At 39.4% G+C, this 15,161-nt stretch overlaps 1 protein-coding gene across 2 annotated transcripts in view; it reads left to right on the forward strand.

Annotated features, from left to right (window-relative positions):
- The first annotated feature begins 306 nt into the window (after nucleotides 1–306).
- Nucleotides 307–15,161, forward strand: part of LOC124378332 (complement C3-like) — a 59,314-nt gene continuing 44,459 nt past the window's right edge. For both annotated transcript variants that reach the window (XR_006924206.1, XM_046837927.1), the window contains exons 1-9: nucleotides 307–428; nucleotides 8,903–9,101; nucleotides 10,343–10,511; nucleotides 10,819–10,889; nucleotides 11,001–11,089; nucleotides 11,351–11,433; nucleotides 12,848–12,935; nucleotides 13,105–13,207; nucleotides 13,890–14,010. Coding sequence is in view for 1 of the 2 variants with exons in the window: in XM_046837927.1 (XP_046693883.1) it covers nucleotides 358–428; nucleotides 8,903–9,101; nucleotides 10,343–10,511; nucleotides 10,819–10,889; nucleotides 11,001–11,089; nucleotides 11,351–11,433; nucleotides 12,848–12,935; nucleotides 13,105–13,207; nucleotides 13,890–14,010 (994 nt within the window). In the remaining variant the exon portion in view is untranslated. The remainder of the gene's footprint in view (nucleotides 429–8,902; nucleotides 9,102–10,342; nucleotides 10,512–10,818; nucleotides 10,890–11,000; nucleotides 11,090–11,350; nucleotides 11,434–12,847; nucleotides 12,936–13,104; nucleotides 13,208–13,889; nucleotides 14,011–15,161) is intronic.

Genomic DNA, 15,161 nt, shown 5'->3' on the forward strand with positions numbered 1-15,161 from the left:
AAGCAAAATTGAAATAACAATTGACAAGATGTCTCAACGTCTAGGTCATGAGGTCAAAAGTCTCTTGCCTCCTGTTGAGGCCACACACACCAGGTAACATCCATTACTTGTCTTTTATTTTAGCATTAAGATTTATCTTATTATATTTTTTTTATCCGGATTTAGCAAGTCCCTACAGGGGGTTGAGCAAAAAGTATGATTTGTGTGCTTGTGTGTAAGTTTCAAAACACAGTTCAAAGTACTGTAGTGTATTGATCTTTACGTCAAAAGAGGGTGGGCATGTTGATATTTAAGAGAGGTAAGTTATTTTCTTGCACACACACACTTCTTCAGACTGACCCAAATCCAGCAGGCAGGATGCTTGTGGACGTGGTGTGGTTGACGGCAACATTGCTCTCCTTTCCATTGCTCACACTATGTGAACCACTGTGAGTACTACAATTCACAATAAACATACCAATTCTGATCTTTGAATCTTGTAATGTATATTTTATATGACTAGAAGTTAATGTAATTGCCTGGGACGTCTGGATTCTGATTGATCAGAAGCTGTCTAATCTTTTTAATAAGTGCAAATTATAAGAGCTTTACTCGATGGATATTACACATATATGCACAATTTTAAAAGTCTTTATCTGTCTGTGCTTAATGTCAGAGTTTCTACACTTTGTAAAAGATTTTAACATTTTAGCATTTTGATACACATGACATCTCAAATCTTATAGCAATAATACAGTGTGATCTGTAGAATACTGTACAAACCCTTTTCTAATTAAATATCTTGATGCAAAATTAATTAAAAAAAACACAACGATTACGGTGGACATTTGGGTATCAGGAGAATAGGCCGGAGTGCACCACCGTGCAGTGTAAATGTTTCTTCTCTGACAGCCCCAAGAACTAACTGTCTACTAACGATAACTTTCCTTTTGTCTTGCTTTGTATTGCAAAGCCATTTTTAAAGTGCATACTTGTAAATAACATCCGTACATTCATTTAAACAATATTTCTACTTCTGTTTATTTTGCATTATTATTTAATTGTTTGTTTTACTTATATTTTGTTACATTATGTCTGTACCTTCTCCTGCACTGGAAGCTACTGTCCCCAAGTCAAATTCCTTGTGTGTGTAAACATACTTGGTAAAAAAGCCATTTTTAAATTCTGATTCTAATATATCAAAAGTCCATCAGTTCAGTCATGTGATGATGATGATGATGCCAAATAATAGCTCTTGGTCAATTTTAGTTTAGAGCTGTTTCAGGAGGTAGTCGTAAAAACGTAAAAATCATCTCTAGGTTACTAATGTAACGTCTCTAGGTTCTGTATATAACCCTAGTTCCCTGGGGGAACAATTTCCGGCCAATAGTCTGGCTGATAGGCTACAAAATGGCTGAGCGATGATAGCAACATTAGCTTCTGAGAAAAGAGAAGGTAAGCACTTGCAAGGATGCAGGAAGTATGGCCTGCAGGGAACTAGGGTTAGATTAGATTAGATTAGATTAGATTAGATTAGATTAGATTAGATTAGATTCAACTTTATTGTCATTGTGCAGGGTACATGAACATGCAACCTAGAGACGTTCTCTTTCAGGAACTCGAGCTGCGTCGGAACGCTTTGGGAACGAGAATTTAATTACACCATACTGACGAGTCCCTGTCTAGTGTGTCTGGGCACCACCAGCGTGCAAAACAGAGGAGCCAGGAGTGGCTCTGATGTCATAAAACCTGACAAAGGTCAAAGGGCTGGACCAACCAGCCGCGTTACATGTTACGTGTCTTGCAGGGGACCCCATGGACCAGGCTATTGAGGCTGCTATACTCCAGGTTGAATGAGCCTTGACTCTGAAAGGAGTGGGAGAAAAAGAAGACTCATAACCAGAGAAAATAGCATCCACTATTCATCTGCTGAGAGTCTGCTTTTTGGCAGACTCTCCTTTTTCCTGTGAGGGCCATAGCAGACAAACAGTTGTTTGACTTTCTCCAAAGACTAGTCCTGTTGAGGTACGTATCCAGTGCTCGAACTAGACACAGTCAATTTTGCTTCTCCTGGTCTGGAGCTAGGAAGGGAGGAGGGCAGGATGCCTGCGAAATGACAGGTCTTGGGAGATCCGTAGGTACCCTAGGTACATACCCAGCTTTAGTGTAGAGAAAAGACCTGGCCATGCCAGGGGTAAACTCCAGGAGAGACAGGGCTGGTAGGTCCCCGATCCTTTTAAAGGAGGATATCGGCAAAAGAAAGGCAGTCTTTACCGACAGGTACCTTAGGGCCACCTCGGTCAAAGGTTTGAAGGGCAGCTCAGATAGAGCTGCCAACACAATGGCCAAATCCTATACAGGCACTTTGGATCGTATTCCGGACCTCAGCCTCCTGGTGCTGTGTAAGTGTGGGAGAACCAGAGGGGACAGTGTGATTTCTCTACAGTTGCAAACAGATCCACTTGTGCTCTGTGAGACCTCCGCCATATACGCTCCACCACCTTGGGGTGAAGCTTCCATTCCCTGGGCCTTGGCCGTTGCCTTCAAAGGGCACTTGCTTTTTGATTAGACCACAGAAAGATCTGCCGTGCCAGCCTGTATAGGGGCGAGATTGAAGACCCCCTGGTGGTCGATGTAAGAGACCATCAATGTGCTGTCTGTACGGACCAGCACATGGTGATCCCTCAGGTCTGGGAGGAAGTGTTTCAGAGCTAGAAACATGGCCAGCATCTCCAGGCAGTTTATGTGCCACGTGAGATGGAGCTTGTTCTACCAACCTAGCCACTCATGACCCACCCTATGAGGGATGCATCCATATTTATCATTACATGATGACAATTAGCTCCCAGGACAGGGCCCTGAGACAAGAAAAAAGGTTCTTTCCACATATCTATTGCTCACAGAGCTCACTGCGAGACCTTGATAGTACGAAGTGGATTGACCTTCGGAAGAACCCTGGAGGGTCACCACTGGAGGGTCTCATGTGCAGAAGAACTGAGTAAAATCACAATGGTGCTGCTGCCATAAATCCTTGCAGCCTCTGGAACTGATTCACAGTGAGTGACTGACCTTCTTTCACTCTCTTGACTGTCCTGAGGATAGCTTCGATCCAAGCGGAAGACAGCTGTGCCCACATAATGGATCAAATTTAATCAAATCTAATCAAATTTTATTTGTCACATACACATACATACAGGGTATGAAATGCAGTGAAATGCTTTTACAACGGTCCGGTATGAAGGAATAGAATGGGAGAAAATAACAACAAAGAAAAGAAAGCATACAACTATATAAAATATAAGAATATGTAAAGATATATATAAGAAAGAAAGGTGTATATACAAAATATGTCTAAGATAAGATAAGATAAACCTTTATTCGTCCCACAGTGGGGAAATTTCTAAAATAGATTTATAGCAGTAAACAGTAAAACAGTAAAACAGTAAACAGTAAAACAGTAAACAATTTAAGGTGGTTTATGTGGTGTCTAGTGGTTGTAGCGTCTGGCACATGTTATTTAGACTTCATGTCTCAGGAATTTCCTTTTAACCCTGACATCTGCTTTTCAATCAAAGGATGAGCACCACGGCTTACACTTTAATTGAGAGCTTGTATACCACAGTGTCATACCCCCGGAAGACTGATAACACAAGCCAGTCTCTATACCACACACACACACACACACACACACACACACACACACACACACACACACACAAGCACCACCCGAAAACCAGATAACCCCCTGGCCTCTCTGGTTGAATTCACAGCGACCCTCAGACCATAAAACAATTCACTCTCAGGACTCGGCCCTAGTACATCTGTTTGTGACACACACATATGCAGACACACACACACACACACACACACACACATACACACACTCACTAAAAGGGAGCATTCTTTTATTAATTAAATAATAAATAGAATGTCCCACTTCACATGATACAAACATACATCTTGATTCACTTTGAATAAAACTTTAAAGTCCTCCAAAAGCAAGTATAGCCCGGAAACCATGCCCACAGATGCATGAACAAAGGAAGTTTTTCCCTCCAAAATTTCAGGCCATAGCATTGGCCATTCCCCAAGGATGGGTGGGGTTCAGGACCTTTAAAACATCTTGAACCCAACTAATCATTGTCCAGTCAGAGTGCAGTCGGGTCCAGTCAGAGTTCAGTCAAGAGAGCAACTCGCTCACTCGGCTCGACCGGAAAGGCTCGGACCCCCGGGGCCCGAAGGCCCGGGGACCCGATGGCCTGGAGAGTCGGGTGCTTCGAACAGCTCAGCAGCGACTCTTCGGGACGAGATCTCAAATCTCTTTTGAGATTTTCCAGCAAGCTTTATCTTCAAAACACCAACTGCTCTGATCTTCAGGAGAAGCTGGGAGAACATCTGACTCCATCCTAACCGACTCGTCCAAGATTCTTTTGTCTACCGCATCCGGACTCTTGTGCAACAAGTCAATGCAAGTAACCGGTTTACCAACTAATTTAGATGCGTGTTAAGTTTGAACCCCTTAATATTAAGGCGAATTTAAATTTCCGTGACGATTTCTCAGTTAGGATGTGATTAATTTGAAGTAAGGTGCCTTTCCTTTCTTTTTTCCTCCTTTTTTTTCCTTACTCTTCCTCCTTTCCTAATTTCAACTTTCTTTTATTTTATTTAAATTTTTATTTTCTTTATTTCTTTTGTTTGTTTGTTTGTGTAGTTAGTTTTATGTTGTGTTTGTCTCATTCATTAAATGCCGTATTTTTCATAAGTGATTGTCTCTGAGTACGTTCCATAAATGCGAAGTTCCTGCAACATCAGGTCTGAACTACATGCTCTATTTAATTAATTTAATTTACGGTATAAAGTAAAAGGGGTTACGTCTTTCTTGGCCAGGAGATACCTCTTTATAGAATTAATATAAAATTATACTGTCTGTTTGCCGGACGAACAGACAAATAAGTGTAATGTTAATTCCATTACCGTCAATTCAACTTAATTTAAATATTTAGGAGTAACTATAACCCGTTATCATTACATGATGACAATTAGCTCCCAGGACAGGGCCCTGAGACAAGAAAAAAGGTTCTTTCCACATATCTATTGCTCACAGAGCTCACTGCGAGACCTTGATAGTACGAAGTGGATTGACCTTTCGGAAGAACCCTGGAGGGGTCACCACTGGAGGGGTCTCATGTGCAGAAGAACTGAGTAAAATCACAATGGTGCTGCTGCCATAAATCCTTGCAGCCTCTGGAACTGATTCACAGTGAGTGACTGACCTTCTTTCACTCTCTTGACTGTCCTGAGGATAGCTTCGATCCAAGCGGAAGACAGCTGTGCCCACATAATGGATCAAATTTAATCAAATCTAATCAAATTTTATTTGTCACATACACATACATACAGGGTATGAAATGCAGTGAAATGCTTTTTACAACGGTCCGGTATGAAGGAATAGAATGGGGAGAAAAATAACAACAAAGAAAAAGAAAGCATACAACTATATAAAATATAAGAATATGTAAAGATATATATAAGAAAGAAAGGTGTATATACAAAATATGTCTAAGATAAGATAAGATAAACCTTTATTCGTCCCACAGTGGGGAAATTTCTAAAATAGATTTATAGCAGTAAACAGTAAAACAGTAAAACAGTAAACAGTAAAACAGTAAACAATTTAAGGTGGTTTATGTGGTGTCTAGTGGTTGTAGCGTCTGGCACATGTTATTTAGACTTCATGTCTCAGGAATTTCCTTTTAACCCCTGACATCTGCTTTTCAATCAAAGGATGAGCACCACGGCTTACACTTTAATTGAGAGCTTGTATACCACAGTGTCATATCCCCCCGGAAGACTGATAACACAAGCCAGTCTCTATACCACACACACACACACACACACACACACACACACACACACACACACACACACAAGCACCACCCCGAAAACCAGATAACCCCCCTGGCCTCTCTGGTTGAATTCACAGAGACCCTCAGACCATAAAACAATTCACTCTCAGGACTCGGCCCTAGTACATCTGTTTGTGACACACACACTTATGCAGACACACACACACACACACACACACACACACACACACACTCACTAAAAGGGAGCATTCTTTTATTAATTAAATAATAAATAGAATGTCCCACTTCACATGATACAAACATACATCTTGATTCACTTTGAATAAAACTTTAAAGTCCTCCAAAAGCAAGTATAGCCCGGAAACAGTGCCCACAGATGCATGAACAAAGGAAGTTTTTCCCTCCAAAATTTCAGGCCATAGCATTGGCCATTCCCCCAAGGATGGGTGGGGTTCAGGACCTTTAAAACATCTTGAACCCAACTAATCATTGTCCAGTCAGAGTGCAGTCGGGTCCAGTCAAGAGTTCAGTCAAGAGAGCAACTCGCTCACTCGGCTCGACGAAGGCTCGGACCCCGGGCCCGGCGTCTGGGCCCGATGGCCTGGAGAGTCGGGTGCTTCGAACAGCTCAGCAGCGACTCTTCGAGACGAGATCTCAAATCTCTTTTGAGATTTTCCAGCAAGCTTTATCTTCAAAACACCAACTGCTCTGATCTTCAGGAGAAGCTGGGAGAACATCTGACTCCATCCTAACCGACTCGTCCAAGATCCTTTTGTCTACCGCATCTGGACTCTTGTGCAACAAGTCAATGCAAGTAACCGGTTTACCAACTGATTTAGATGCGTGTTAAGTTTGAACCCCTTAATATTAAGGCGAATTTAAATTTCCGTGACGATTTCTCAGTTAGGATGTGATTAATTTGAAGTAAGGTGCCTTTCCTTTCTTTTTTCCTCCTTTTTTTTCCCTTACTCTTCCTCCTTTTTTCCTTCCTCCAGAACTGTCTGTTTGCCAGACGAACAGACAAATACGTGTAATGTTAATTCCATTACCGTCAATTCAATTTCATTTAAATATTTAGGAGTAACTATAACCCGTTATAATTACTTATAAATATTCCCTTTCCTTTGCAAGCTAAATTAGCTACATATAATGGTGGAGAATGCGGGCAGACTGTGCTCCCAACTATATACTCAATTTATCTGTATTATAAGTTTGTCCCTCTTATCCCCCAGTCGCTACATGGTTAAGATGCAGCGCTCTCACCGCTGCGACCCGGGTTCGATTCCCAGTCAGGGAACCATCCCCAGCCACTCTCAGTGCCGGTCCCAAGCCCGGATAAATTGGGGAGGGTTGCGTTAGGAAGGGCATCCAGCGTAAAACATGTGCCAAATCAAAAACGTGCGGAGGATCCGCTGTGGCGACCCCTAACAGGAGAAGCCGAAAGAAAGTTATGTGGTTGTCCTTCAAGTGCCTGTGTGCGGTATGGTGTGGTATAAAATATAAAGTGCGCTGTGCGAGTCCAGAGCTAAAGTGATAGTCCAGAGATTAAAGTGTCGTAGTGCAAAAAGAAAAATATTTGCAGGAAAGTGTAAAGATGGAGAGAGTGGACCAGTTTTTAGATCCTGGGTGTTTCCTGGTTCAAACTCTGAATGGCCTGCGGGAAGAAGCTCCTCCTCATTCTCTCTGTGTTTGCTTTCAGGGAGCGGAAGCATTTCCCTGAATGCAACAAAGAAAATAGTCCATTGTTGGGCTGGCTGAGGTCCTTCACAATTTTCCTGGTTTTGGTCCAGCACCGCATGCTGAAGATGTCCTGCAGGTTAGGGAGCTTGGTGTGGATAGTACGCTCAGCTGAATGCACCACCCTCTAGAGGGCTCACCTGTCCTGTATGGTGCTGTTCCTGAACCAGGAAGTGATGGTACCTGTCAGAACACTCTCACTGGTGCAAGTGTAAAAAGTCTTTAGCACCTGAGAGGGTAGTTTAAAGTCCTATAAGTGTCTTAAGCGGTGTGAGAGGACCAAGACAGGTCCTGTGTGATGTGAACACCTAGGTACCGGAAACTGTCCACTCTCTCCACTGGGGTCCCGTTGATGTTTAGCGGTTGGTATGACCGCTCCTGCTTCGTGCTGAAGCCCACTATCAACTCCTTAGTCTTGCTGACATTCAGGAGAGCTTTGGTCTCTTGAGACCATCTCTCCAGGTTTTTAACCCTTCCGTCTCGTCAATGTTGGAGATCAGGTGCACCACAACAGTGTCGTCAGCAAACTTGATGATGGTTGTGGAGTTGGAAGTGGCCACACAGTCGTGTGTTTACAGTGAGTACAGCAGGGGGCTCAGAACACAACCCTGGGGAGCTCCTGTGCTGAGGGTACTCTGGAAATGGCATTATATTTTAAGACACCTTTTACTTTGAAAAAATGACAAAAAATGGACCACTAAATCTGTCCTTTTATCAACGAGATTTTTCTGTCTTTTCCTCTAAACCACTTCTTTGTGTTGAGGCAATATGGCTGGCTGCATACAATCACTTCCCGAAGACATTCTATGAGGATTGTGAAGGAAAAAAGTGTCCAAAAATTTTATTCTATCTCAGTAGATTATGTCCATGCACGGTTGAAAAAATAAGTAGAAGAAGCTGTTTTTAAATAATTAGGCCTCATGCTCAAATGTTCGTGTGTGATTTATCAATGAAGAATTACTTTTATTCCTAATAATTTGAAATGCTTATGCAGTGTTCTTCGGGACTATGCAAAAGTATGCAAAAAATAGTGCATCAGCCATTATATTTGCTGAGATTAGTTTACAGCAATATTACTTAAGGATTGTCTCATGTAATGCATGAGGTCTAATTTGAAAAATAACAGGATAAAACTCACAAAGTATGCAACAAAAAAAAAATATATCGAAATAATACAAATGTCAGATCATTTTTTTCCACGTGTAATACGACATAATGGCAAACAAAATTGTGGAATAAAAAGCGAAAAAACAAAGAAATAAGAAATGAGAAGAATGAATAGGGAATATAATGTGATAACCTGTCTATGTCCATCTCAGGTTCATCATGTCAACTTCCCAGATTCTGAAAATGGAAACAGAACAGAAGGTGTTTGTAGAGGTGCAAGACTATGGAGGCAGTGACACTTTAAGCATCAATATAAATGTAATGAACTTCCCTAGTAAACAATCTAGCCTCGTCAGTAAATCCATCGATCTAAATCTGAACAACAAATATCAAGCTAATGTTGATATAAAGGTAAGATTCAGTAGGTATTTTTTTATATTATATATATATATACAGTGGAACCCGGTTATCTCGCCCTCGGTTACCTCGACAACCCTATTAAGTCGACGTTTTTGAAGTGGAACCGCCAAATTCTCGCTTTGTCTAAGCATTTTTTATCGGTTATGTCGATTTTTTTTCGACTTTTTTTATGAACCCTGATATCTCGAGCACGGGGCAGCCACAGAAGAACTCGCGGAAGTGGCGGAAAAATCAAGGCTTACAGCTGCTACAGGTGTTGTATTGTATACTGGTGAATCTCTGCTGTTAGTTAGTGCACATATGCCTTTTGTTGTTAAATGTTATGCGATGAACGGGAGGCGAAAGTAGAAGCGCGGCGCTGAACAGCACACGGGAGAACGTGGGATGAGCAAAAGCATAGAATGAACACCGGCAGGATCGGGGGGATTCCGCGATGCGCTTTGGGAAGAAAAGCTCAGCCGTTGAGAGAGTGCGGGTGGGAAGGCACGTACCGGAATACGCATGCGCGATAACAACAACCGCCGTAAACCAACATATACCAACAATAATGGACAGTGAGAGTGTGGAAGTTTAAATAGGAGCTGGTGATGATGATAAACGAGCAGCACATGTGAGCGATTGAAGCCGGGAGCTTCAGAGAAAGCACCTGACATGCTGAAGGGGGCGCCGAAGGGAGCGTGGCAGGTGTATTCCTGACAGATAAACATGTACTGTATGTATTTTTATAGCATGCCTTCATCAAACAAATCGCAAAAACGCTGTTGTGTAAAAAAAACCTTCAAAAACACGTGCATGCACATTCTCATTTATTAACGCACATCATGTACATAAAGAAATTTCAAGCACGTTAATATATTGACGCCATTTTGATTTTCGTTTATCTCGATCATCGTTTACCTCGATGCTTTTTGGCAACCCCCTAGGACATCGACATAACCGGGTTCCACTGTGTATATACTGTATATCTATATATATCTATATATATCTATATATCTATATATATATCTATATATATATATATATATATATATATATATATATATATATATGTGTGTGTGTGTGTGTGTGTGTGTGTGTGTGTGTGTGTGTGTGCCTCATATCTATTTTCCTCTTTATCTAAATTCAAGTGTATCAATAAACTTGAATTTGCTAATTTGCAACACTGCTAATAAATTTATATAAGTAAAAGCTTCTGTACACAATAATTGTACACTGAATTCTTTGTGCCATAGATTCCTTTTATAAACACTGTGTTTAAAGCCGACTCTGAGGAACAACAGTATGTTTATTTGAGAGCAGTTTGGGGTAGCCAAACATTGGAGAAGATTGTTATGGTCTCATTCCAGCCTGGGTATTTGTTCCTTCAGACAGATAAGACGATATATACTCCAGATACCGATGGTGAGTGCGACTGCTGAAACTACAGTATGATCAAGTAGTAAATGGTTAACAGTGTAACATAATTATTGTTTTTGGAAAACTTTATAAAATATCCGGATGAAAGATTGTACTTGTAAGAAATGTCCAGACAGTGGTGCAGTGTTTATGCTGGACTGAGTTATTATTAAAATATTTCAGGATTGTGTCCTGGGTAAATTTTACATCAATAATGATTTTAATCTTTGTGTGTATATATATATATATATATATCTGATGTGAATGTGTGGGCTTTTATTTCTGCATTCTTATTTTTTTACATTTTCTTCAGTTAAATACAGAATATTTTCTATGAACTCATTCATGAAGCCTATGGACAATACTGTAGTTGTGAAAGTATCAGTAAGTTTGTATAAGGCTGCATTTGATTTTTTTCATAAAATATTACGGAAATAACATATATTATATATATATATATAAATTAATATGTCTAATATATTTTCATGTCTGCAGACTCCGGAAGGGATTATTGTTGAACAAAAATCAATCAGTGTAAAAAAGGGAGTAGTCACTGATATTTTTAAACTGGGAAATCCCGTCAGGTTGGTGTTGAGTTCTTATGTAAATGATCATCTTTCTTTATTAGGATCTGAATGCAAAAAAATATTTGATTAATTCTGCTGTTGTACTGTTTCTAATAAACAGCAATGGCCATAAGTCTTTAGCCATATGATTATTACCATGACATTGCTTTCTGGAATTGCATTATGAAATGAACAACCTTTAAAGAATAAATGAATGAAACATAAATATTTGCATGAACATGGTAATATTAAATCTAACTCTTGTTTTTGGATTAAAAGAAATGGAATCTGGAAAATAGCAGCACACTTTAAGGAGAATTCTTATAAGAATTTTACAGCAGAGTTCGAGGTCAAAGAATACAGTAAGTATTCCAATAAACATAATACAAATAATGATCAGGAAATTATAACAATAATAATACAAAAAACTTTCACATTCACAGATATGTTAGAATTGTTGCTTCATTAATTACAAGACATGATTTTTAACAAAGGGATCCAAAGTGACTTGTAGTTTGGTTTGTGTGTTTTGAGCTTGGACAGTGGTGGAATTATCTGACAGCCGGAGGAAAAGTCTAAAAGAATAAATGGGCAGCAGGGTGGCTTTGTTAATGCAGCTGCAACTATTGTAGTCAGTTTCAATTGTATGGTCTTAGGATCCGGTCCTATCAAGTTTTGTAATGATAAGTAGATAGATCGGTGAGATACACCATCAAATCCTGTTTTTGTTTTGTTTTTTTAATTTTGCCATCACCTTGTAGGAGAACTGGCAGGGTGGCTTTAATGTCGTTGGCTAAATTTAGCAAAATCAGGAAAAATTTAAGGAAAGGTCTAATAGCTAGGCATTCTTATAATTTATGCACTTAGCCCAAAGCAGGTCAGAATGTTCCTTAGATCCTCCTTTTTCAAGAGTCAAGAGGCTTTTATTGTAACTTATACTATTCATAGTGGTACACAATACACAGTAAAAACGAGACAACGTTCCTCCGGACCTCTGGTGCTACACTAAACAACATAAAGCTACAACACAACACAAGATACGTAAAGTGCATCGAGTGCAACCTAGTGCAAACAGTGCAGACGAAAAACAGTACAGACAGACAGTGCAGACAGACAACACAAGACAAGACACAAAACCCGAGATAGCGCCGACCAGTAAACCTACTGTATACTTTGATTATACAGTACTGTGCGAGGAGAACTGTAAAAACATAACTGGGATATAAACAAACACAATGCAGTGCAAAAAAACAGCAGCAGTGAAGATGTGCAAAAGACAGCATGTAAACAGTGTAGGAGTCAAAGGTGCAAAAACCAGCATGTATCAACCATTGAACCACTGTATCAAATTTTCTAGGCTAAACTACATTTTTGTTAATGCAGGTGAATATTATGTGAGCCGGATATGGTGAAGCATTGGACAATATTTGAATAAGGTGCTATCAGTTAGATGGAAGCAATTTTATGTTTCTCAGGCCCTCCTCAATCATTGTTCCAAGTTTTTATCGGACAGTTCTATGGGCTGCCATAGACAAACTATTCATAGGAAGAAGTAGAAGAAGAATACCGATAGTAATAACAACAATTATAAAAACAATAAAATAATAATTATAATTATAATTATGATGATGATGATGTTAATAATTATTAATATTTTTTTATCAGTAATGAAAATGTAATTTACTTATAGCAGGATACCACTGTTTGTATTACTCAAATTCAGATAAAATGTATTGATCATTATATCGATCTAATTTAAAGGACCTTATTTTTTAGGACTGCCCAGTTTTGATGTGAGTTTGACAACTGACAAATCTTTCTTCTATGCTGATGATGAAAGTTTTTCTGTCCAGATCAAGGCAAAGTAAGATTTTTTTATTATGTTTGTGCAGCAAAGAAAAGATCTACTACAGTATTTGATTTTGTAGCATTACTATGTTACAAATTCTAACACGTTACTGCTTTGGTTCATGTGCCTCATTGGTGATTAATCTGTTCTTGACAATTCTTCTTTACTCTTCACTGTTTTTAAGGTATCTGTTTGGTGAAAATGTTGAAGGTAGTGCTTTTGTTGTGTTCGGAGTGTTTCAAGGAAATGAAAAAAAAAGTATTCAAAGCTCTCTGGACAGGGTTGATGTAAGTCTATGAATATACCATTAACTTTAATAAAATTCTTTATCTGTAATGAAATGTCTTTCATTAGTTCATTCAGCGATTTTTCACTTTCTTTAGGTAGTTTTATAAAAAATAAAAAAAAATAAAAAATAAAGAAGAATTGGACGCTGCTGGAAGAACACTGTAATTAATTAGGGTAACTGGCAACAGGTCAGCAACATGTTTAGGTATATAAAAGCATCTTAAATAGGCAGAGTTGTTTAGAAGTAAAGATAGGCAGAGATTCACCAATATGTGAAAAACTGAATGTTTGAATTGTGAAAGATTTTTGAATAATGTCTCCTAATATAAAATTATTAAGACTTTGAATAACTCATCATCTACTGAACATATCATCAAAACATTCAAATAATCTGGAGAACTTTGTGTGCAAAAGACAAAGGTTAAGATCAATATTATATGCCTGTGATCTGAATAAAATGTCTACAAGATGCCACAAATGTAAATGTTTTGCTTTTAGAAGCAGACAGTAAACCCTGACAAAAATATATGAGATTGCTCATAATGATTTCACACGGGGGGGCTATAGAAATTATGTGTCACAGGAATAATGAAAATGTAATGTAACTAATTGCTGCAGTTGTTGATGATGTTGTAATAATGCAATACATAAAAACATGTGTTTCTGACCTGAACTGTGCAGATCAAGAAAGGAGAAGGTAGAGCAAATCTAACCAGACAACAGATCATTCAAACCTTTCCAGACATACTTAAACTGGTTGGAGAAACACTGTACATATCTGTCAGTGTGCTCACAAATACTGGTGAGTAAATTGCATTGTTGTTGCCCACTTTGACTTCCGTTTTAATCTTTACAAAGATTCCAAATAAATAAATTGTTGTTAAATAATATGTAATTTGTGTGTAATTTCTTTTAAATGTATTGAACATTTATGAAAGGAGTCTCCAGAGTCAGCATTTAAGAAAAGCCAGAGGTAAATCTGTAACTTTTTCTGACTCAAAAACTGTTATAATAACAGAAATTAGTTTGCTAGATTTAAAAACATGAAATGTAACTACAAATAAATATAAACTGGATGTTATTTAATACCAGTCTACACACCCTTTAAAAAGTAAGCATGTGACTAAACTCAGAATCAAACAATGATTAAACAATTCAGTTTAATGTCCAGCTGCTGAAGCCATGGTCTACAAAGCATTTATGTGATTTTGTCGTGGAACAGTATCATTTAATTATGGGTTACTAACCCGTAGGCAGCCTAGAAGAGGAAAAGTCCTATGGCAGTGGTAGGCAGGACGTTGTGACCGTATTCTATCCAGATGAGCTTGGAGGACCAGGTGAAGACATTATATGCACAGAGGATGCAGACCCTGTTTACAATTCCTGGTTCTCATCTCTTCCTGGCCACTGGTCTTTGGGTGGAATCCTGAGGGTAGGCTCACTGTAATCCCAAGAAACAGACCAAACTCTTTCCAAAGTTTGCTGTGAACTGGGCCTAAACATGGTCATACATAATATTGCACAAAATGGCATGGATGAGCTGGGCTTTCCTTGGCGGATGGCAGTTTGACGAATGGGACAAAGTGTAGCATCTTGGAGAAATGGTTGACAATAGTGAGGATACGGTCTGCTGGGTTAAGGGAGGAAGGCCTGTGATGAAATCCATTCCTGTGTGAGGCTGGGGTCATTTGGGAACCGGGAGAGGATGGAGTAGATCCACTAGGTGACCCTTGGACATCTTGTGTTGGGTGCAGTTGGGACAGGTGGCAACAAAGTCACGGATTTCGTGCCGAGCGGTGGGCCACCAGAACCGGTGGTCAAGCAGGGCTAGTTTATAATTGGTGCCTGGATAGCAGAACAGGGGAGAGCTGTAAAATCATTTAAGTTATTGAGAGCATAGCTTATTCAGAATGTAGAGCCTCTACTGCAGACACCCCTCAAGGAGTGGGCAAG

The sequence above is a fragment of the Silurus meridionalis genome, chromosome 24 (assembly GCF_014805685.1).
Source record: "Silurus meridionalis isolate SWU-2019-XX chromosome 24, ASM1480568v1, whole genome shotgun sequence".
Lineage (NCBI taxonomy): Eukaryota > Metazoa > Chordata > Actinopteri > Siluriformes > Siluridae > Silurus > Silurus meridionalis.